Consider the following 23,171-nt stretch of genomic DNA (forward strand, 5'->3'; position numbering starts at 1 on the left):
TCAACCCATTAATTGTATAAATAAAATTTATAATATGAAATAAAACAAAAATAGGAATACCTTTCTCTGCTGAAGAATCTTTAGTGTCATGGGTAGTCTTTATTTTCTCAGTTTTTTTGTTTTGAATGTTAGCAGTCACGTGTGCAATAGCTGTACTCAGGACTGTTTCTTCTGACCTCTGCTTCACTTCATGCTCTTTAAATAGAAACTTCTATTCAGCTCATAAGATTACCAACCATTTACAGAACAAAAGCTAACTGCAAAAATGGTAAATCCATTTAGATGCCAATACTTGGCATTTATACCTACATTCTATACATACTGATTTTAAACTATACTTACTCATTTACTCATTACCAGCAAACTAAATATATATTCCTCTCCTTGAGCTTTCTTTTTACCAATTCCTTCTATTCAATTGTAGGAAAAATGCTGCCAAATCTGACACTTTGCCAAAATATTTTACATGTAGATGTATAGTATGCCAATATTTTATTATTGGTACACACTGTATTATGAACACTTACTGCTAAGGACAAACACAATGAAAAATCCACAATTACTATTTGTATGTCCTAAGGAGAAGCTCCCAAGACCAGTCAAGCATACCTCTGCTAGGAGCAAACTCCAACTCCTTTTGAGGTTTTATAACTATCTCAGAAGACAATTTTGCAGATTTCACTTCAGCCACTTTTACTGAAGTCTCAAAAGGCTGATATGAAATGCTTTGTCTTTCACATGAGATTTCTTTTTGAAAAAGAGCCCCCGTCTCTGAAATCTTCTCTGTTATCTTAGAAATTTCCATTGTTTTCTGCATATGATCAACTCTCTGTGATGCTGCAAAGACTTTAAAGATTAAAGAATTTTAAGATTCCACCATGCATCGGTGTTCAAAGAATATTCACCAACACAGACATTTAAACACAAAAACAAGATATTGGATGACTGTATGCCTATTTATCAGTCCAACATTTGCTCTGTTATAATCTACATAGTATGATACAACTGAGTAAATGCCAGAATGGGATACCTTTCTCTGCAGGAGTTTCTTTGGTCTTAGGGATAGGCTTCATTTTCTCTGCTGAAACTTCTTTAGGGATAGCTGTTGTTTTTGTAATAGTTGTGGTGGGAACAGCTTCATCCAACTTCAGCTTTACATCAGGTTCTTTGAACAATGCATACTTAGGATCAGCTAACTTGGTTTCTGACTATATGCAATAAAGGCTTTTCTACACACATAGACCTATGTGTAATACCTACTAAACTATACACTTTTAAAAGATGTTTATTAAAGGACTTGGTGTAAACTGTTCCAGAAAACTAGTCACTTATCAAAATGTATTTTGCACACTGCATCTGAATACATCACATTTATTCTGAAGAGTTTAGTATAGGCAGAACACAGACTCCAAGAATTGAGTACCATGGAGGACAAACCCTCAAGATCAACCAAGCATACCTCTTGTCTGAGTCATTTTCATCTCCTTTTGAAGTTTAGCCATAGGAATTTTCTCAGATGGCACTTCAACCAATTTATATTCCACCACTTTTTAAAAGCAGAGACATTACAAGACAAACAGAAAACCCAAAACCCATTAATGACCATACACACAGAGAAAGGACAAACCTGAATTTTAAACTCAGGAATATCTGGACTTGGGTTGCAATTTCTGATCATGAATTTTACACAAAACATAGGGCATAATTTCTGGGTATCCAATGGAACACTTGTCCATTAAATGCTTATGTTCACTGATAATGGGGTAAATGTAGGAACAGAATAAACATTCTAATAAATATTTGAATAATGGTACCTTTTTCTTGAGGAGGCTCCTGTTCTCTTTTCTTGAGTGGTTCAAATTTCATCCTAAGTAGCTCTGGTGCTACTTCTGGGGCTTTTGAGGGATCAAATTTAGGCTCTGCTTTTCTATCTGGCTCTGCTCTTGGTATCTGTTTAGAGACTGCTGGCAGCTCTAGGATTGTACTCTTTGAGAGTTCTGCTCTGGGAGCTTTTGGGGGTTCAGGTGTGGAATCCAGCTTCTTAGCCAGCTCAGCTTTTAGTAGCTCTTTAGAGGCAGGCGTAAACTCTGGCATCTTTACTGGCTCAGCTTTTGGTATTTCTGAGGAAACAGATACCACCTCATGTTTCCTTGCAGGTTCAGAAGAGGTGCAAGAAGGCTCTTGCTTTATTGGTAACTCAGCCTTCAGAGTTGATTGGAGTTCCTGTCTAGGTGGCTCAGGAGCAACTCTTGCATCGATAGATTTTCTATCTGGCTCTGTTTTTAACATTTCTGTTATCTTCACCTCCTCAGGAGCTTTAAAAAATATAATCATTAGACAATATGATTAACACTGAGAAAGAGGTGAGAATGACACTCAGCTGAGTGCAACAACTCAAAGCGTGAAAAAAGAATAGGATTAAGGTATTAAGAATTTGGACAAAAAAACTTCAGTCGACACAACAAACACCACAAACATTTCAAGAACACAAACATTTCACCTGGTATGGTGATAAACATTAATGGTAAACACCAAAACAACTTCTGATATAATGTAATTAATTAAATATTTACAACAATTGTCACGTTCCAGTTCTTACAGTTACCTTTTGATGGAGTCATGGATGGTTTTGGGGATAAAATCTCTTCCTTTTTAATAACTAATGCTGACTTTGGCACTGCATCTTTCTTCTCTGGAGCTTCTACTTCTTTTACCAAACAATGAAATGAAGAAGAAACTGACAGTGTATTACAGATGGACAATTAATATTGCATGAAAGACCAAAAGTGCAGTTTAAGAATAATATTTAGGGAAACCGAAAGACAATAAAAGATTTTACATGAAAAATTGACAATGAAGACAACACATAAGTTGACATATTGGCAGACCACGGAACCAACAGAGACACCAACAAAAGAACAGACTGTGAACACAACAGTGCATAGACAGCAGTCAAAAACATTACCTTTGACTGGGGGAGATACTGGTTTCTTTGTAACTGCTGCCTTAGGTTCTAGTTTAGGTTCTGGTTTAGGTTCTGGTGTAGGCTCTGGTTTAGGCTCTGGCTCAGATACAGCCACTGGTACCTCTTTAGGCTCAAGTGGCACCTGAAGTTTGGGCTCAGATGTCACAGGGACTGGAGGTTTTTGAACATCTTTAGATAAAAGAGGGAACTATTAGTGTTAAGGAGATGGGTCTAGCTGACAGCACAAACACAGCAACTAAACATTATTAGGCTCTTTCCTCTGGAACTGTCCACCTCTCATAATCTACGATACCAGAATAAATTTTCCCCAAATAAACAATTAAAAAAATAAATTAATTAAACAAAAATAATTTTTTTACATGAAGACTAAATGAAAAATTGACAATGAAGATAGCACATAAGTTGACATATGGGCAGACCACGACACCAACAGAGACACCAACAAAAGAACAGACTGAGAACACAACAGTGCATAGACAGCAGTCAAAAACATTACCTTTCACTGGGGAAGGCACAGGTTTCTTTGTAACTGCTGACTTAGGTTCTGGTTTAGGTTCTGGTGTAGGCTCTGGCTTAGGCTCTGGTTCGGATACAGCCACTGGTACCTCTTTAGGCTCGAGTGGCACCTGAAGTTTGGGCTCAGATGTCACAGGGACTGGAGGTTTTTGAACATCTTTAGGTAAAAGAGGGAACTATTAGTGTTAAGGAGATGGTTCTGGCTGACAGCACAAACACAGGAATTAAACATTATTAGGCTGTTAATAACATCATTAAGATTTTAAACTAAGAAAACCAGTGAAACACTGTAAATCACATGTATAAATTTTAAGATCCACTGAAACCAACACACAGAGGACAATTTACATACTGAGAACCACAAAAGGCTTTACATAATGCCACATGCACAAGATTTAATATTTGGTGTTTCAGATAATAACAGGCTTTTTTAAATGATGAGAATGAGAATTCACGAGCTACTCTTTCCTCTGGAACTGTCCACCTCTCATACTCTATGATACCAGAATAATTTGTGCACAAATAAACATAAAAAAGCAAAACAAAAATAAGTAAACAATTTTCTTTTTTTACATGAAGACTTTACATGAAAAATTGACAATGAAGACAGCACATAAGTTGACATATGGGCAGACCACGGCACCAACAGAGACACCAACAAAAGAACAGACTGAGAACACAACAGTGTATAGACAGCAGTCAAAAACATTACCTTTGACTGGGGAAGGCACAGGTTTCTTTGTAACTGCTGACTTAGGTTCTGGTTTAAGTTCTGGTGTAGGCTCTGGTTTAGGCTCTGGCTCAGATACAGCCACTGGTACTTCTTTAGGCTCAAGTGGCACCTGAAGTTTAGGCTCAGATGTCACAGGGACTGGAGGTTTTTGAACATCTTTAGGTAAAAGAGGGAACTATTAGTGTTAAGGAGATGGGTCTAGCTGACAGCACAAACACAGCAACTAAACATTATTAGGTTCTTTCCTCTGGAACTGTCCACCTATCATAATCTACGATACCAGAATAAATTTTCCCCAAATAAACATTAAAAAAATAAATTAATTAAACAAAAATAATTTTTTACATGAAGACTTTACATGAAAAATTGACAATGAAGACAGCACATAAGTTGACATATGGGCAGACCACGGCACCAACAGAGACACCAACAAAAGAACAGACTGAGAACACAACAGTGCATAGACAGCAGTCAAAAACATTACCTTTGACTGGGGAAGGCACAGGTTTCTTTGTAACTGCTGACTTAGGTTTTGGTTTAAGTTCTGGTGTAGGCTCTGGTTTAGGCTCTGGCTCAGATACAGCCACTGGTACCTCTTTAGGCTCAAGTGGCACCTGAAGTTTGGGCTCAGATGTCACAGGGACTGGAGGTTTTTGAACATCTTTAGGTAAAAGAGGGAACTATTAGTGTTAAGGAGATGGGTCTAGCTGACAGTACAAACACAGCATCTAATCATTATTAGGCTGTTAATAACATCATTAAGATTTTAAATTAAGAAAACCAGTGAAACACTGTAAATCACATGTAGAAATGTTAAGATCCACTGAAACCAACATACAGAGGACAATTTACATACTGAGAACCACAAAAGACTTTACATAATACCACATGCACAAGATTTAATATTTGGGGTTTCAGATATTACCAGGCTTTTTTAAATGATGAGAATATGAGTTTATGATTTTTAAATGATGATACCAGAATAATTTGTGCACAAATAAACATTTAAAAAAGCAAAACAAAAATAATTAAACAAATAAAAAAAAAAACAACAAAAAAAAACAGGCTTTTTACAATACCTTTAGGTGCAGAGTATTCTTTTAGCTTGGCCACCTTTATTGAAGGGACTATTTCCTCTACAGGTTTCTTGACTTCATGTTCTTGAGAAATTGATCAATATAACAAGAATAAAATTCAATTACAGACAATGTCTATTCACGCGTTGCACAAATACAAATGCACATAATTCACAAATGTACAGAGATGCAAGAAAAAAGAAAAAATGTGCAAACATATTTATGTATCCTGAGATAAATAAACAAGACAGACATAGGAAACATACAGTATAAATACCTTTCTGTGGTTCTGGTGTTTTCTGTGCAAGTGTTGTTTTAGGTTTCTCTTCTGGTTTCTTGGCAACTTCAGGTACTTAAAACACATATACCTTGATAAATTAAACTGCTGAACATGTCAACCAATAAACTGCTAAGCAAATGTTAATCGAGTCTGAGAAGATGTGTATTAAGTGTTAAAAGAAGTGCAAAAGCACAAAAATAAAAGGACTAAAACCATTCATCAGGAATATAGCACTGAAAAGAGTACGATAATGATACAGATACATAAGACACATGGTCTGTCTCACACAAATGCACACTCTCAAAATATGAGATAGCACTGAATGAGGAAGCACAGAATGGTTTCAAGACGACATATAACAGAGATGTGAGAGTTCCATCTAAAGCAAACCAAAGGTATGACTTAGCAGTGGTAAATGTTAATTTAAACTCTTGTGATGGCCATAATCTATGCCTTCTGCAAGCATTGTTTTGTTGTTGATGTTGATGCTTTAAATACCTCTAGTGGGCTTTTCTTCTGTCTTTTCTGCCAGAATTTTGGGAACAATCTCTTCAACTGGCTTCTTTGGTTCTGCTGGAAAACAAGTACATTTTTAGACATATAAAATAAACTTCATGCAAGTCTAGACAGACCTTGTAGGGGCACGTGTGGACTTAATATATTACCAGAATTGTATAAGGAATCAGTAAAAACAGATATCACATGATGTGAGTTCACAGCAGTTGAAATAAGGAGGGAAAAGTGCATCAGTGGGAAATAGAAGATAGCAGTCAACCAAGCACCATCAACAATACAGATGAATGCTCAAGACAAACAAAGATAAAATGTATCAATAATATAAAAAACAATTTAGACAGATGAAGTGAGCAAAATATTAAGTTCTCAGTTAGTCACACTGAGACAACAGTATATTAGCCACAGTATACCACGAGTTGATGAGAATTCACAAGCTAATCTTTCCTCTTGAACTGTCCAACTGTCCATACTCTATGATACCAGAATAAATTGTGCCCAAATAAACATTTTTAAAAAAGCAATGCAAAAATAATGAAACAACAACCTGAGCTTACTCTTTGTTTAAGTTTACATAAGTCAATAAATCTGACATTTAACAAAGTATTGTTTAGATTCGCATTACTTAAATAAAATAAAATGTTTATGATGATGATTTCACACAGTCAGTCAACCAATATTAATTATTTTGGTTATTAATTAATATGAAAATATTCAAAACTATGACTTTTACAGTATTTTCTAAACAGACATTAGAAGTTAAACATTAACATATGGGGAAGAAGAGGATGCTTTATGCATTATGGTTATAAGCTAATATTAGTTGATGACTGCAACAAATGATTTGCTGATGAATACACATATTACAATGATGATGGCAGGAAACGGTTAAGAGAAATAAGGTTACAGATAAATTAACATTAGAAATTGTACCTGTTATTTCAGTCTTTTCTTCATAATGATAATGATCTGATGTGTCTTGAATGAGAGAGTTTTAAAGAGTTATTATAATTATATGGCTTAGTAAATGTTTTATTAAATATGTCACTTTTTAAAGTGTCAGTCTTACCTTTAAAGCTAATAATAGAGGACACTTCAGACACTTGTAATGATGTATCAGGGACATCTAAAATATTGAGAGTGGGAGTTTTGTGTGTTAATTATTTATATCACTCTAAATTGTTTGATTTTGCAGAAGAATATTAGTTTGGGAACTCAACTAATCTGTCTGACAAGCTACTAAGGATCTATTTTAAAATACTCACCATAAGAAATTGTTCCTAGATCAATTTCTGTAAGAGGAGGTAAAATATTATTACTAGTAACTGTGATTGTGCATACATGTCATATAAATGCTAGTCTAATAATTAATTCGTACCTTTGCTAGACAGATAAAGCTCAGCTGTACTTTTGGCTTCACCCATAGGCTCCAACTGTGCAATCACTGAATATACACCTAAAATATAACATTGTTGGTAATTCATTTGTAAATTATAATTGAATCTTTAAACTTTCAAGAGTGAACTCAAACTGAAGTACTGCTAAAATTGTTTAAGGTACACACCTTCATCATCAGATGTTACATTATGGATAATCATAAAGTGACGCCGTCCTTCACAACTGAAGGTATATTTTGAACTCTCTTTAAGTTCCCAAGAGTTTTTATACCATTTGACAACTGCATTGTCAAAGGACAGCTCACATTCAAAAGTAGCAGTCTGCCGTTCCTTCACCACAATGTTTTGAATGCGTTTAGTGAACTGAATCTGATCAGCTAGAAATAAGATATGATTTGATTATCTTCTGATAAATTGCAAATTTTATATTTTTCCATGCTCCAAAATTAAACTGAGAAAAAAATACATTGTAATGAACACTCAATATTCACTTAGCATTTTTTAATGCTAATAAGAAAAAAAACAGACAACTGAGCAATTCAAGAGTATTAAGAAAACAAAAGAATGCTTGATATTTATTATTATTATTATTATTATTATTATTATTGCTATAACACAAAAACAGAACTAAAATATTTGGGATAGCCCAAGGATGTATATTTGCATAATTCTCCACTTGTTTTTCTGTTCCAGCTACTGTTACTGAAGAAGAACAATTAAGATACAAAGGATGTAAATGTTCATACCGAAATCCATTAACAATTTTCTTATTAAATTAATTCCTCCTGCACTATAGCAAAATTTGCCCTTTCACCCATTACTCTCTGCAGGGAATCTCTGTAATGAATAAAAACAAGTATAGACAAAGAAGAGAGGACTTACCCAACACTGACAAAGTGGCACTGGAGATATGTGGACCACAAACAACACGATAACTTCCCTGGTCACTGGATTGACAGTTCTTGATCTTCAGTAAGTGGTGGTCTCCCACTACTTTAACATCATATTTGCCACTGGTTTCAAGTTTCTGTGTGTCTTTGTACCAAGACAGTGTGATTTCTGGGTAATTGATCTTAATCTCACATTCAAACACTGCCTCTTTATTAACTTGGGTAGTTTGATCTTTGATGTCATTAAGCAGGGTAATGGGCTGTAAAAAGTAAGTAAGTGCACAAGTTCAATCATCAACAAACATGTTGAAGGCATCAAAAGCTAAGATAAAACTGAATTTTCCAAAATAGTTTCTTATAATTTTGGTTGGTAGTGAACCATAAAAAACAATCATACTTCAGTTTGTTCCATTCTCCTCTGCAAATCAAACACAAGTTTAGCCAAATCCTCATCAGATTCTCTCATACGTTCAATGTCCTGATTGAAAAAAACAACACCAAAGATTATACATCTTCATACCTATAATTATAGGAAAAAAAGGTTGGTTTTTTTAGCTTATAAAATAGAAATCTACCAGTCTTCTACCACTTTCTTCAGTCTTCTCTCTTTTTATCTGTTCAATGGCCTGAAGAAGACCACGGTAGTCTGTGATGCCATACATGCGAGCATATTTCTCATACTCTTTTGGGTCTACATTCCTTAGTAGCTCAACTATGTCAATGTCCTTGTCCTCTTTTGGACTTTTTTGCTTTGATGGTGTCCTGAACACAGCAAAAGAGAGCCAGATGTCAAATGTTATTAAAGTGATTTTTTTTTATTAAAGTATTTTAGCATTCATTTTTGAAATAAGGACCACAAAATATAAAATATCAAGCATCAAATGTCAAACTCACTTCTTCAGTTTCACCATTTCAGGTGCGACCTCCTTCTTCTCATCAACAGTGAGGCTAGTGCTACACTCAATTTCTCCATGTTTGTTAGATGCTACACATCTATACTGGCCAGAGTCAGATTTAGTCACTTCTCTGATCTTCATCTTGGCCTCTTGTCCCTTCTGTTCAATAGTTACACGGCCACCGTGAGTCATCTGCCTCCATTTGCCCTTCATCCATTTCACATTCGGAATGGGATCACCACCAACCTTAGCGATGAAGGTTGCAGTACTCTCTAAGAGTAAGAACATGAAACAACACCATCATTTTATATAACATTAAATATCAACTTCCAAAAAAATACATAACACAAAATAGTGTATAAGGGAACAATCACTTACTCTCAGTGATGTGAATGCTCTTAGGTTCTTCAATGAAGAACAGGTTGTCCAGCTTTCTCACTTGCTCAGTCACTGCAGGGGCTGCTTGGGTTGACAGGGCAGCTGCTCCTGCTTTTTCTGAGTGAATCCAACAGAGGAAAGACAATACATAGAAAACCTGAAGAAATACACTGGCAAAATGATTGTCCAACAATGCTGGATAAACCGATATTTTATAATCTGCAATGGCTAAGGTCTGCTATTTAATGCCTGTATCATGAAACACATTACTAATTTGTGTTTGTAAATGTATTAAAATCAAGGGTAAAACAGATCAAGAGTGATTATAATTATAACATTAATGCAAACTGATTTCAAGATAGATTATTTCATGATAGAAGTAACTTTTTTAAAACTGAAAAGGCTTCATAGATTTTTAAAACATGTAGAAACATGTTAAGCCAAATGAAACTGCAATTATACATTTTACACACTGAAAAAGAATGTAAACATTTAAACAACATGTAAACAAAATAAAACTATGAATATGAGAAGAAATGCAAAGAGAAATATGAGAAAAAAAATCATTACAAACAAACTAAGATTCAACTTATACCTTGGACAGTGACCTTGGCCTTGGAAAAATCACTTCCAGCTTTGTTAGTTGCCTTGCACAGGTAGTCTCCTGCATCAGCTCTGGAGGCTTTCTCAATAATCAGTGTTGCAATTCCATCAGAATATGTGATCTTTGTGTTAGTAGATGACACCTCCCTTCTGTCCTTCATCCACTGGATCTTCAGAGGGGGGCTGCCACAGATATGGCAACTAAGGCTAAGTCTCTCACCCTCAGCCACTGTCATAGGCTTAAGGGTGACATCAAATGTTGGCAGCCTTTGTTGTTCTAGATGTCAAGAAATGAAAAAAAAAAAAAAAACCTACATTGACTGTACATTTTTATTTGTGAGGTAACAAACAAGGTAGTTTAGGGCTGGCCCCAAGGACTGGGTTAAAAGTTGTAAACTTATTAACAATTTAAAACAGTGCAAAGAAAAAGTAGGTCAGAAAAGTAGGACAGCTGGACAAATCACACCCAGCAAATAAATCAAATACTACATACCTGTAACAGTGATGACCACCTGATAGGAGGCCACACCAGCTTCATTAGAGGCACTGCATGTGTACGTGCCACTGTCTGAGGTTTGGGAATTCTTAATATACAGTACAGCTGTATTGTTTTTGAAGGACATTTCATAGTTGTCAGAGCTGAAGATTTCCTTGTTGTCTTTGTACCAGCTGATAGACAATGGCTGTGATCCAGATACATGACCCTCAAGCTTTACCAACTTTCCCTCGATATCCTCGATGTGCTCTTCGGGTTTTTTAGTGAAGGTTGGTGAGATGTTCCGTTCTAAAATCACAACATACATTAAGGTCAGTTACCATATATGCGCAAACACACACAGGTAGTCACAGGGGAAGCAATGTGATACATTTCTTTCACAGACAGGAAAGACGTTTTCCCATTACATTACCCCCAGAAAAGGTTTTTTTTAATTATATGCTCTCAAAACATCCAGATATGGGCTACTATCCATCCGCAACAGATATCTGATGATACCCCCTAATCCAGTTCAGATATTTCTGCCATCCTTTTCCAAACTTTTATTGCTACTGTTCCAGTTATCTGTAAGTCTAACTCCATTCTACCACTAATCTAAACTTCTTAGGGTAAATCTTTTTATCAAAAATGAAGCTACATATTAGAAAGCAGATTGAACAAAAAATGAAAGGACACAACTCAGGCTTTATTAAACTGGCTACAAAAGAGTTTAAGAATAAAAAAATCTGAAGTGTAAGCTGCATAACTGAGAGACTCCACTGCTGCATTTCACTGCAATATACTAACCTGTCTCTATGGTTACTTCTGCATGAGTTATATCAGTTCCATCATCATTTGTAATTTCACAAGAGTATCGTCCAGCACTGTCTGTGTCACACTCATGAAGACTTTCCAAGACGCAAGTATTTCCAGTGACGTTGGAGCAGTATTTGGAAGAGGCATAGATCTGTTTGCCATCCTTATACCATGTGACAAATATTTTTTCCATGTTTCCAGTGAATGAGCATTGAAGCCTCAACTTTTGACCCTTTTGGAGGGACTGGTTGGACAGCCTCTTCACAAATTGAGCAGGTCCTGAGAGGAACAACATCATACCAGTCACATAACTGCGATGATGACAGATGCTTGAACAACAGGTTCAGTGTTATACTAGCATGTAATGTTCGGTCCGATAATCAAGGAAGCCAAAACAGAATAAGAATATCTGGAAGATCAAAATATTTGAGAAACTACAGAAACTTGAGCATGACAGATGTCAGTGCTTCCCGAGTATCTTCCTATAGTGTCTTTTGTGCATTCATGTAGAAATTCCAAAGAAGATAAGTTTCCAACAGCTTTTGTACTGTATCTATAAGAGGTGTAGATCTGTTTGCCATGCTTGTACCAGGTGACAAATATTTTAGAAGCACCAGGAAATGTATAATCAAGCTTCATGGCAATCTGCATATCCTTAAGCTTTTGCTCAAATTGTCCAGGCTCTGAGAAGAACCAAATTGTTTGGTAATTTTTGAACAAAAAGTCTCTTCCAGAATATAATTCTGTCCAATGCTGCATAAACATTTATGCATATTAACTATGATGGGCCAATTAGACTAACATCAAAATCTGCATACTATATATGATATCAACAATATTGAATGTGTCTCACTCCAGGGGTTGATAAAAATATAGGTCTGTACTCAAATAGAAAGAATCCAAAGTTATACAAACCTGTCACTGTTGTCACATTGGCATGACAGATATCTTTTCCAAAGGCATTTGAGACTTCACAAGAGTATTTTCCTGGTGTGTCTTTGTTACATTCATGTAGACATTCCAAGATGCAGGAGTTCTCCGTTACTATTGTATTATACCTATATGAGGCATACAGCTGCTTTCCGTCTTTATACCATGTTACAAACAACTTGGGAGTTCCAGTGAAAGTACACTCTAGTCTTAATTTGTTTCTCATTGGGAAAACTGTGTCCTTCAACCTCTTCACAAAGCATGGGGGTTCTAAGAGGAACAAGATAATTATTAAATTACTTTCTTCAAAACAGCAGGCACCAGGCATATATCTTCTAACAACATGCCAGCAACAACAGAACAATTCATTCCAGTCCTCAATATTTTCTATATGAGAAATTCAGACATGGAAGAGAATTACACATTTCAAGCTTGACATAAAGCGTGCAGAAGTAGATAAATTGAGCCAAGTCAATCATACCATGTCCACAAAACAGGCAAAAGGAAATCAATCACTTAAGAGAACATGCCTTCTATCGTTGTAGAGACGAAACTTTGGCAATATTCAAGATCCAATATTGCTATCTTCCAAGGTCAAGTCAAGGTTGTGCAATAACTGACAATTTCAACATTAGATGAAATCACTGTAGTACAACAGTAAGATCAAGAGCAATATTATCCAAGGGGCCATGCAGTCCAACACTGCAATATCATTCTGCACTTGTAGGGTACACACATTTAAGACTTTACAAGAGCAAAACATGAAGATGGACATTTTTTGAAATGTCAGATGTCTCCTGGAGTCATGTGCATTTATAAATGTCTAATCAGTTTCATGTGCATTTGAAACTTCACAAAAAAAAAAAAAGTTTCCAGTCGTTTCTTTGTTGGATTCATGCAGATACTCAAAGGTACACTCAAAGTTTGTTGTGACTTTGATTTTATCTATATAAGAGATATATAGAGATATATGCTATCCTTGTATCAAGTGACAAATATTTCTGGAGTTACAGTAAAGAAGCATTCCATTCTTATTTTTCAGTCTTTAAAATTAGGAGATCTGCTTATGTTTTCATAAGACAGGTAGATTCTAAGAGATAAGAGTACTTAAAAACTTTAGCTCCTTCCTCTCTTATAGCAGATATATATAGTCCAACAATAGTTGTGTAGAAAATAATGAGATGTATGAAAAACAAGAATTTCCATAAAAGTCTTAGTTTTGTGCTCACTGGAATGAAAACATCCTTCAGATTATATTAAATTAGGTAGCGTCGAAGAAGAAGGAACTCATGATTTAAAGAGTTGTGCATGAAAAAGAGAAACATTATTAGATACTCAACACATTTTTTAAAATTATTGCGATATGATAAGTCTGGGTAGATGGAACATGGGAATGTTTAAGCTTTCATACTAACTAATCACTGTATCTACCAATCACTATATATAGCAATATCTTCTTGGAGTATCAACATTGTATTTACTGTATTGCATTGTATTCACAGAGGCACTCCAAGATACAGGATTTCTTTTGTTTGTTTGTTTCATAAAGATGCTTTTGTGCTGTATCTTTATGATGCATTTAGCTGCTTTCCATATTTGTACCATGTATGAAACATTTGTGGGGCCCATATGTGCACTCAAGTTGCAATTTGCTGCTCTTAAGGACAGAGATGTCCATGAGCTTTATCACCAAATGAGCAAGTTCTGAGGAAAAAAATATCTTCTTGGGACAATTTGTCTAAATTATAACTAAGATAAAATTGCTTGAGAATCAAAGAAAGCACTTCCATATAAATTACAAATTTCAAAGAAGATATCTTTCATTGGATTATTTGGTACTTGTAATGTAAACATTCTTAAACTCAAGAATGTCCAGTTGTTTTCTGTATCTATAAGTGTCGATCTGCTTGGCATTTTTGTACCACCTCACAATCATTTTCTGCACTCAAGTCCAAGTTTCTGATCACAAGATGATTCCCTTAAGTTTCTTCACAGAACAGGCAGCATCTAAGAGAAACACCATTAAAACAAACTTATCAAATCATAGTATATAGATCCAAGCTTCCTCAAACTCCATTTTAGTGGGCTGGTGTTCACAAAGAAAAAAAAAGAGCCCATCTATAATATCCTTTTGTTGTGGTCAGTACAGATGACAGATGTCTGCACCTTTGAATGTACACGCTAGTCTTAATTTTCTGCCCATGTGCACTGCAATACCTTTTAGCTTTCTCAAAACAGGCAGGCTCTGAGAGGAACATAGTCACACTAAATAAATACATAAATATTAATACAGCCCCTTTTTTCATTTCTTTATTTCAAGGGCTTTCATTCTGTGTACTTGGCTGGATACAAATGTGGATATGTAACTAAGAACTAAATTTAGATCTAATACACTATTTTTTAAAAATAAACCAAGTTTACAAAATCCAGTAAATTATGTTCCTGTCAATGCTTTTGCATCAGCATGACAGATGTCAGTTCCATGAAAAGTTCATACTTCACATGACTATCTTCTAGATATTTTTGGAGTATGTGCATGTAGACATTCCAGCTCTAAATGATTCCTTGTTAATTTTGTATTAACATTGTCTTAGACAAACATTGTCTTAGACAAACATTGTCCATCATTGTATCAATCACAAATAATTTCTGGGATCACTGAAATGTGCATTCAAGTTACAGTAATTGAATCAGTGTATCATGGGATGAAGATGACATATCCGTAACATTGCTGGTACCTTGCCAAAATGTGAATTGTATATTTCTGAACAGACAGGCTCAGAGAAAACTTGAGAAAAATTTGTTTATATTATTTAATTGAGAGTACTTAGTGTGGCTTATTAGAGATAATTATTGACCATATCAAGCAAACTTCAAAGCAACATCTGACATGTTTTCTGTGGCCAGAAAGTTCAAGAAAGACATTTGTCCCCTTCCTCAATGTAAAAGGATAGCCAGACTCAGGTGTTGGAGTTTGCCATATCTCCAGGTTCTCTTAATGTTTTCTTCAGATTCCTAAGAAGATGTTGGCATTCACAAAGATGTGAAAAGTCCACAGTTTTTGCATAAACCAAAAACAAATGTACTCCAAGTCAGAGTGCAAAGAACAAATTAACACAACAACCAAAATAACACCAGACACCTACACATTAAATTCAAAACTCTGAAGAGTCCATGCAGCAACTCATTTTTGAATTTCCAATGGAAAAGAACCACAAAAAGGTAAAAACAAGTGACAAACACTGGTTTTTCCACATGCTGAGAATCAACATGTCAAAGCAGCCACTGAAGATATGCAAGACCTAGCACAAGGCGCACGTTCCCCAAATAGTTTCTCAAGATGATATGAACCATTGAAGCTGATCTATTAAACACTGTAATCTATTTTCCACTGTAAGAGTCATCACTGAGCTAATTGTTCCAGAATTATTCTGAACCCTGCAAATGTGGACCATAATCCTCTCAGGTTCATAGTCCATTTCAAGAATTTCAAGAGGTACTGAGGCACTGAAGAATGTTCTTCACTCACTCCCGTACAGTCACTCCTCTAGGAATATATTAGTTATCAAGTACATATTAGAGACTAATTTCAATGAATAGTAAGTCACATTGCTTTGTGTTTTCCAGTCCCACAATCTGAAATGACATTGAGATCATTTTTATTTTGACATACCTTCCACTGAAAAATAAACTAAATGTTCTACAATTTTTTTTTTAATGTATAACCAAAATGACTCAAAATATCATGAACAATTGCAGACAGACAATGGAAACACTGAGAAAGTTATACATTTTGTGAGAAAAGAGGAAAATGTTTGTTTTCAGAGATTTTCATTTGAAAATGAATTATTTAATCTAGAACTTTCACTGGTACCTGATATTGCAGTTTGAGCATACCATTAAAGCTGTACTTTGGTTGTTTTTGGTCATACCAGCTTCAGAACATCCACAAGTTGCACAATGCTTTGTTAGCAGTTTAAAGCATAAAATATAACCCGCGCTGCAAGTTAGTTGCAACACACGTTAGTCATGGGGACACCAGCCGTGGCTACTCTCTCTGACATACTAACCTCTTAAATCAGTTGTAACTGATTTTGAAGACTTCTGTCCAGCTTGATTTGATAAATAATAATGGTATTCCCCAACATCTAATCTTTCAAATGAACATATATCCAAATGTTTTATTGAATCTTGGAAAAGAAGCCTGTGCTTTTTATCCAAACTGATAGGTTTTTCATTATTAAGCCAATTAAATCCAAATGGGGCTGGACCAATAAGCTCACACTGAAACACAGCACTGGGACCCTTCTCTACATCCGGCATTTGTAATTCTTTTGAGATGGAAGGGGTTTCTGAGAATAAAAAAAATCACAAATTGAAAGTTTCATGGACCATTTGTTTAATTTCTGTCACTATAACCATCATCAGCAACTAATAACAGTAAAATACAGCACTGCAACTCTCCCAAACAACCTTACTTAGCATTTCACAAGTTCCACTTTCTTAAAGAGCAATGTCCATAAACTGCAGCCACATACTATCCCTCAAAAGCATGTTTGCATTTTCCTTCAACACTCAAAATCTAATGACTCTTAAGCCATGTCACATAAACATGACAATCACTTGGCATCACAACTGTGTAGTTACTGCCTTTTTGTCAACAGTGTTTTTCTTCATGCTTCACAAATGTTGGTGGGTCTGGGGAATATATTATTTGGAATAATTTCATGCCATTTGTGATAAATTAAGAAGTAAAAAAGGGGATGTTTTAAGAGATGACTGAATATCCAGCCATAATTCCATTACAATGTACATGAAATATGAAAAACACACACCTTTCATTGTCACAAAAAAGGAAAAAAGATATTCCAATAAAATTAACCACGATATAATAATAATAATAATTATATATATATATATATATATATATATATATATATATATATATATATATATATATATATATATATATATATTCCATTATATTTTACATTTTCCTTTATAATCTCAAGATTTATTTTTATTTTAAGTAAGTTTACAATCCAGTGTTTTATGAAGCTCATTGCTATTGTTTTTCCAAATGACATTCATGGAAGTGGTGTTAACTCACACTCAAGATACCCACAGCTACACCCAAAAGGTTTTTTACTAATCTAAATCTATAACGATGATATAGATGTTATTTGTACTGCACAAGGCTTGAGACTTTTGAGACATTAATGCCTTGCAAAAGCAAAAACTTCTATCAGTGGAACTACCCTTATTTCACATTCTTATTCAAAGAGAGTCGATAGTTAAGTCCTGTAGATACCATTTCTCTCCAAGAACATATTTAATTGGGAAGATCCTGTTATCAGTCAGTTATTCCAAAATTTCCAAGAAAGAAGGTGTTTGTTATTCAAAGATGAGGGGTTTTAACTCAGTAAAAAAGAAGAGGAAAGTCTATGCATTCCCTTTATGATTTTAAAACAAAACAAAACAAGACATAACAAATAACTTGTCAACAAACAATGCCTAGTAATAATTTATTTGAAGACTTTTTACTCAAAAGACTGCAAATAAAAGAGCCAGTCTTTTACATTTTAAAACTTTGTAAGGGATATGTGGCATCCTAAAATAGTGCCCACAGCTAATGGTAGTTTTAGCTTCTCACCTACCCCCTCAGATTTAGAAGCACTATAAAATCAGTATAAAAATAACCAGATTATAGATGCAGCAATAACTATGCAGAAAAATCATTCCAACCCTAACTGCTTTAAGAATTCATTGCCATGAATAAATCGGTGGTTGTCAGCTGATTTGCAATCACCATCTATTCCATTCAAGAAGCAAAGCTTTTAATAAAGAAAACTCATTTTACTTACCAGCAACATTCAAGTTAGCAGAGCAGCTAACACTGCCATGCTTGTTGGAAGCAAAGCAGGAATATTCTCCACTGTCTGCTTTAGTTGAATTTGGGAGTTCCAGAGATGATGTTCTTACATGGCTGATGATCTTGTACTTGTCACTGTGTTTGATCTCTGAGCCAGACTTGAACCATTTAAAGGTCACATTGGATGCATCTTCAGTCTCGCATTCAAACTTTGCAGCGTTGCCAGTGCTGATTTCAAGGTCATGGATTTTTCTCTTGAAAACTGGTGGCACTGGATTATGTGAGATAAAAAACACAAATAAATATTCCAACAACTAATATTATTAGTAGTTAGGCTGTGTTCAGCTGGGTCAAGTATGGACAGCATGGAAATGGTAGTAGTCCTCAAGTGACTGTGAAAAAGAAGTGGTGTTAATCTTTTCATGGGGAGTATGTCACAGCAACATGATATATCAACACATGCTTGAAGAGCTGAGTAAAAGACAAAACAATGGCAAAAGAAAATTGATATATTGAAAAAAATAGAAGAAAGTGAATGTTTCCACACATGAAAAAAATCCCCACCCAATAAAGAAAAAAGTGAAGTGATGGGAATATGCTGGTGACACAGATGGCAAGTGGTTAATTAGTAATGATCGGAGTGTTCTACACCTAAACTGAAGTGTTAAGGATTAGATGCCTCATTTATGGTGAAAAAATATCCCCATAATCCAACCTTGTGAGACCACTGTGAGCCTTGATGATGTTGAAGTCTTGCCCGCTTCACTTACAGCCTCACATGTGTATTCTCCCTCGTGTCTTTCCTTTGTAACTTTGTGGATTACTAAAGTATATGTGTACTGGTCTTTGGAACATTTGAACTCTTTGCCAGATTTGATCAATTTACCATTGAACAACCAATTAACATTGTTGACATGTTTTATTCTAACAGTAAATGTAACCACACTATTCTCTACCACAGCAAAGTCTTCTAATGGCATTTCAAAATAAGCATCCTTAGCCAAGGTTTGATGCTCTGAGGTCCTTTTCTCTGTCACATCTTTAAGAAATTCTTCCTTTCTTTCTTTCTGAATAAGAACCTCCATAGACTCCTCAACTGGAATTGGTGCTATAGACATATCAGAGATAAGATGTGAAAGTCCTACATCTCGCTGATAGCCTTGTAGTAACATAGATTTACTCTCTTGTCTTCTAGTCTGAATGGACTTTTGTACATCCACTTTTGCTTCAGTAGTCAACTGAGTCATCTGACTTTCTGACTCTAGTGCAACAGTAATATACTGAAATGAATCTCGAGCTTCAGTCGTCAAAGCAGCAAACTCAGTTTTTGGTGGTGCAAACACACCCACAGTTTCTGTTAAATGCATGGTCTCTACCATTGGTGAGCATATCTCTCTTGAGGTAGCCATGTGAAGCTGTACTCTCTCAGGTCTGAGAAATGATATTGTGCCAGGCTGTTCAGAAGTGATGACTTGCTGTTCCTCAAATATTACAGAATGTAAGGCTATCTGGAGCTCATTTCTGAGTTCAGCTGTTTTTGGATATTCACCTTCAAATGCAATTGTTATTTCCAGTGGGGCAGATGTTGTTATAATGACGTATGAGAAAACTGTGTATTTTGGTTCTTTATGCACTTTTACTTCTTTAAATTCCACAATTTCTAAACTACCCACCACATCAGCCAAAATTAATGGCTGCTCACAGGCCACAGCAGACAGCAATGTATTTTTCAATTGTTGTTTGATATCCAAGCTGTGTGGCTTTGGTGTGGAAATCACAAATGTTAGTTCTTTTGGAAGGGTTTTGCTTTCTTGTACTTCTGCCAGTAAAATATGTCCTCTAGGCTGTGTTGTAATTTTTATTTCTGTTGCTTCTGACTTGATAATGTTCTTTGATACTTCTCCTGTCAGAGTTTGCTTCTCTTCTATTAATATTGACTGCCTCACAGATTGGCCCTCTTGTATCTGTACAGCAAAATCCTGCTCTGCAGCTTCAAGAGTGACACAATTTTCTGTGGATATGGCCTTTTCTTCAATATGCAGAGGATGCAAAGTAATTTGGGACTCTAAACCCAATTTACAAGTAGATTTGTCCATTACCTTCAGATCATCTGTGTGACATTCCACTAAAGCTTGTCTGTCTGTCACGGACATTGCATGTATAAGATTCCAGTGGTTTTCCTTTTGCACAAGTGCGTGCTGTTCCTTCACACTACTCATAAATGGATATTCCTTTGGAAGCTGGATAGGTTCTGAGACCATGTGAAGTATGTTTAAAGGTTTTGGCTCTTTTCTGTGCTCAGCCTTTACCTCTTTCACAGAAACATCAATGTCCTTGGAGTAATCATCACTTATTTCCCTTCTTTCCACTGTAGTAATTGCATGCTTACGGTCCTTTTCTTGCTTCTGCACTGCCGTTTGCTGGTCTGGCTTTATTACTGAAAGTAACTCTTCTTTGAACAAAGTAGTGTCTGACTGCATAGACTGAAGATGTAACATAACAGGCGCCTCCTTTAGTGGTTTTATGGGTAACGTGTTCTCCTCAGCAGAAACCTGTGATAACAGCTCACAACTAACCGCTGTCTGCTCATCCACAGAAATTGTGTATAAAAGAACAGGGCTTTTTCTTGAATCAGCAATCTCTGTTCCTGGTGTCTCACTCATAAATCTACCCTCAGATGGAAGACTATCTTGGTCATTAATCACCTGTAGGTGAAGCACTTGACCATCCTCTTTTTGGGTATGCACTGAAACAGCACTGTCTAGACCTTGTATTGTTACTGTTTTGTCTGCTTGAAGTTTATGCTTTTCCTCAACAACAAGAGCTGGTTTTAAGACCTGGTTTTTGGACAACTGTGCAACTTCTTTAACTGGTTTATGTGTCTCTAATGAACTTTCTTTTGAAAGAGTGTAATTTATTTCACTGATAGAGGTCAATATTGGCTTGATTTTCTCCTTTCCTACTAAACATTCTGTGGACTCCATGGTTGGTAGTGATGACGAATGAGTTTCTGTAAGTTGCATATTTTCTGAAGTTACTGCAGAATATAATAATTTAACTCCTTTGTTAACTCTGAAGCTTTTCTCCTGCACAGGGAATGGGATATTTTTGTATTCTTCATTTAAGATGTCTAATTTAGTCTCAACCTGATGGCTACTAATGGCGTGTCTTGGTTCTGGAGATGACTGTATAGTTTTAGCTTCTTTATTAGTTAAGAGCTGAGTGTTCACAATTGTAAGAGGTGTTACACTCTCAGAAATGGCAGACATTATAATTGAGGATGGTTCTTTGGTGAGTTCAAGTTCTAAAACCTCAGGGCTTTTAATAGAATCAAAATGCTGTTCTTTGAAGACATTACTTTCTTTAACAGCAGCAGTAACTGCTACCATTTGGAGCTGTTTCATAGGATTTGCCACAGAATGTTGTGGATGTGTTGGAACAAGAATTAGTCCTTCTTGCATTTCTTGAGACTGCAGAATTGTAGCTTGGTGAGTTAACTGCTCCCTTTGTAGAGTTGCAGATGAAACATCTATGTCTTTTAAACCACCTACTTGCTTACTTGCTATAGTCTGCCCATCCTCAGAGCCAACTGTATAACTTGTCTGGTGTCTTTCCTGCATGTTCCTTCTGGCCTGTTCAGAAAGATCTACACTGTACAAGCCAGACTCTGTGGCTTTTTCAGAAACAGATGCTTTGTAAATCTTCTGTTTCATTGAAATGATTTGTTCCTGCCATTGAAAGGCTGAGTCAGTATCAGGGAAGACAACTAGTTCAGCACTGCAAGAGGCTTCTCCCAGAGGGTTCATTGCTCTACATGAATACAGACCACTGTCTTTTTGCTGAATGCTCATTATCTTTATGAAACCAGACCCATCTACATTATTAACAATAATACAGTGTTTACTAGGCTGAATATGATTGCTGTCTCTGAACCACTGAATGTCAGGATGTGGAGCTCCTGTTACTTTGTATTCAAACACAGCCTGGGCACCAACAGTGCGCTGTATTGACTCAATTGCTTTGGTGAAATATGGAGGTTGTCCAATAGCCTGATCCACTCTCTTTTCATCTTTCACTTTAACATGGAGAAGAGAGGCACATGATGATATGCCAAACCTGTTGCTTGCAGTACAAGAATACTCGCCCTCTAATTCCTTCTTAACTTTGTTTATAATGAGAGTGAATTCTTCATTCTCTTGGATAAATGAATAAACAGATGAAGTGGTTATTACTTGGCCATTGTGATACCACTGAACAATAGGTTTTGGAAATCCAGACACAATTACTGTAAATGTAGCAGTGTTTCCAGAAGTTACAGTTGCTGGGAAGAGTTTGGTTACAAAAACTGGCTTTTCTAGTGTTTGCTGTATTTTTTCTGAATATAATTTGTATTCTGGCTGAAGTTCAAAGGTTTTGCTTTTCTCTTTTATATGGAAGCTTGTTGTACAAGAATCCTCTTCAGAAGACACAGCCAAACTAGAAAAAGCTAAGCACAAAAAGGATACATTTTTACATTTTACAATTTTCATGCTGAAAAAGGTAAATGTGACCAGCTTTTAGTTAGTTAAGATATTTGGGATTTGTGTGACTTTGAAATCAAATGCATTTGTGCAAGCACAACATAAAATAGATCAAATTATCTTCACTTGCCATACAGCATTACATAAGGAATTTATGTTTGCTTCAGATGTAGTTGATTGTAGTACTAATCAATAACTTAGTAAAAGAAGGGCATATAGAACATTCAGCATGAGTTTAATAAAAATAACATTACTAATATAAATACAATTTATAATAATATAACTCTTTT

At 35.6% G+C, this 23,171-nt stretch overlaps 1 protein-coding gene and 1 long non-coding RNA gene across 29 annotated transcripts in view; one reads left to right on the forward strand and one right to left on the reverse strand.

The window, feature by feature from the left end:
• Positions 1–23,171, forward strand: part of LOC145657565 (uncharacterized) — a 128,762-nt gene that overhangs the window by 102,342 nt on the left and 3,249 nt on the right. The window lies entirely within an intron of this gene.
• The window catches only part of ttn.1 (titin, tandem duplicate 1), a 142,833-nt gene that overhangs the window by 96,940 nt on the left and 22,722 nt on the right, over positions 1–23,171 (reverse strand). For 11 of the 27 annotated variants that reach the window (XM_081713255.1, XM_081713256.1, XM_081713251.1 and 8 more), the window contains 30 exons: positions 19,077–22,847; positions 18,354–18,632; positions 16,560–16,841; positions 12,475–12,759; positions 11,551–11,838; positions 10,762–11,052; positions 10,261–10,545; positions 9,666–9,782; positions 9,286–9,559; positions 8,967–9,153; positions 8,789–8,869; positions 8,384–8,651; positions 7,669–7,878; positions 7,483–7,560; positions 7,370–7,396; positions 7,174–7,230; positions 7,038–7,082; positions 6,090–6,164; positions 5,589–5,663; positions 5,315–5,395; positions 4,720–4,896; positions 4,215–4,391; positions 3,483–3,659; positions 2,966–3,154; positions 2,606–2,707; positions 1,815–2,315; positions 1,460–1,546; positions 1,031–1,165; positions 610–846; positions 61–195 (listed from right to left, as the gene is read on the reverse strand). In XM_081713255.1, the coding sequence (XP_081569381.1) occupies positions 61–195; positions 610–846; positions 1,031–1,165; positions 1,460–1,546; positions 1,815–2,315; positions 2,606–2,707; positions 2,966–3,154; positions 3,483–3,659; positions 4,215–4,391; positions 4,720–4,896; positions 5,315–5,395; positions 5,589–5,663; positions 6,090–6,164; positions 7,038–7,082; positions 7,174–7,230; positions 7,370–7,396; positions 7,483–7,560; positions 7,669–7,878; positions 8,384–8,651; positions 8,789–8,869; positions 8,967–9,153; positions 9,286–9,559; positions 9,666–9,782; positions 10,261–10,545; positions 10,762–11,052; positions 11,551–11,838; positions 12,475–12,759; positions 16,560–16,841; positions 18,354–18,632; positions 19,077–22,847 (8,973 nt within the window). The remainder of the gene's footprint in view (positions 1–60; positions 196–609; positions 847–1,030; positions 1,166–1,459; positions 1,547–1,814; positions 2,316–2,605; positions 2,708–2,965; positions 3,155–3,482; positions 3,660–4,214; positions 4,392–4,719; positions 4,897–5,314; positions 5,396–5,588; positions 5,664–6,089; positions 6,165–7,037; positions 7,083–7,173; positions 7,231–7,369; positions 7,397–7,482; positions 7,561–7,668; positions 7,879–8,383; positions 8,652–8,788; positions 8,870–8,966; positions 9,154–9,285; positions 9,560–9,665; positions 9,783–10,260; positions 10,546–10,761; positions 11,053–11,550; positions 11,839–12,474; positions 12,760–16,559; positions 16,842–18,353; positions 18,633–19,076; positions 22,848–23,171) is intronic. The other 16 variants (XM_081713272.1, XM_081713271.1, XM_081713270.1 and 13 more) reach the window with 12 other exon arrangements.

The sequence above is a fragment of the Electrophorus electricus genome, chromosome 4 (genome assembly GCF_041902795.1).
Source record: "Electrophorus electricus isolate QZ-2024a chromosome 4, ASM4190279v1, whole genome shotgun sequence".
NCBI classification, from domain to species: Eukaryota; Metazoa; Chordata; class Actinopteri; order Gymnotiformes; family Gymnotidae; genus Electrophorus; species Electrophorus electricus.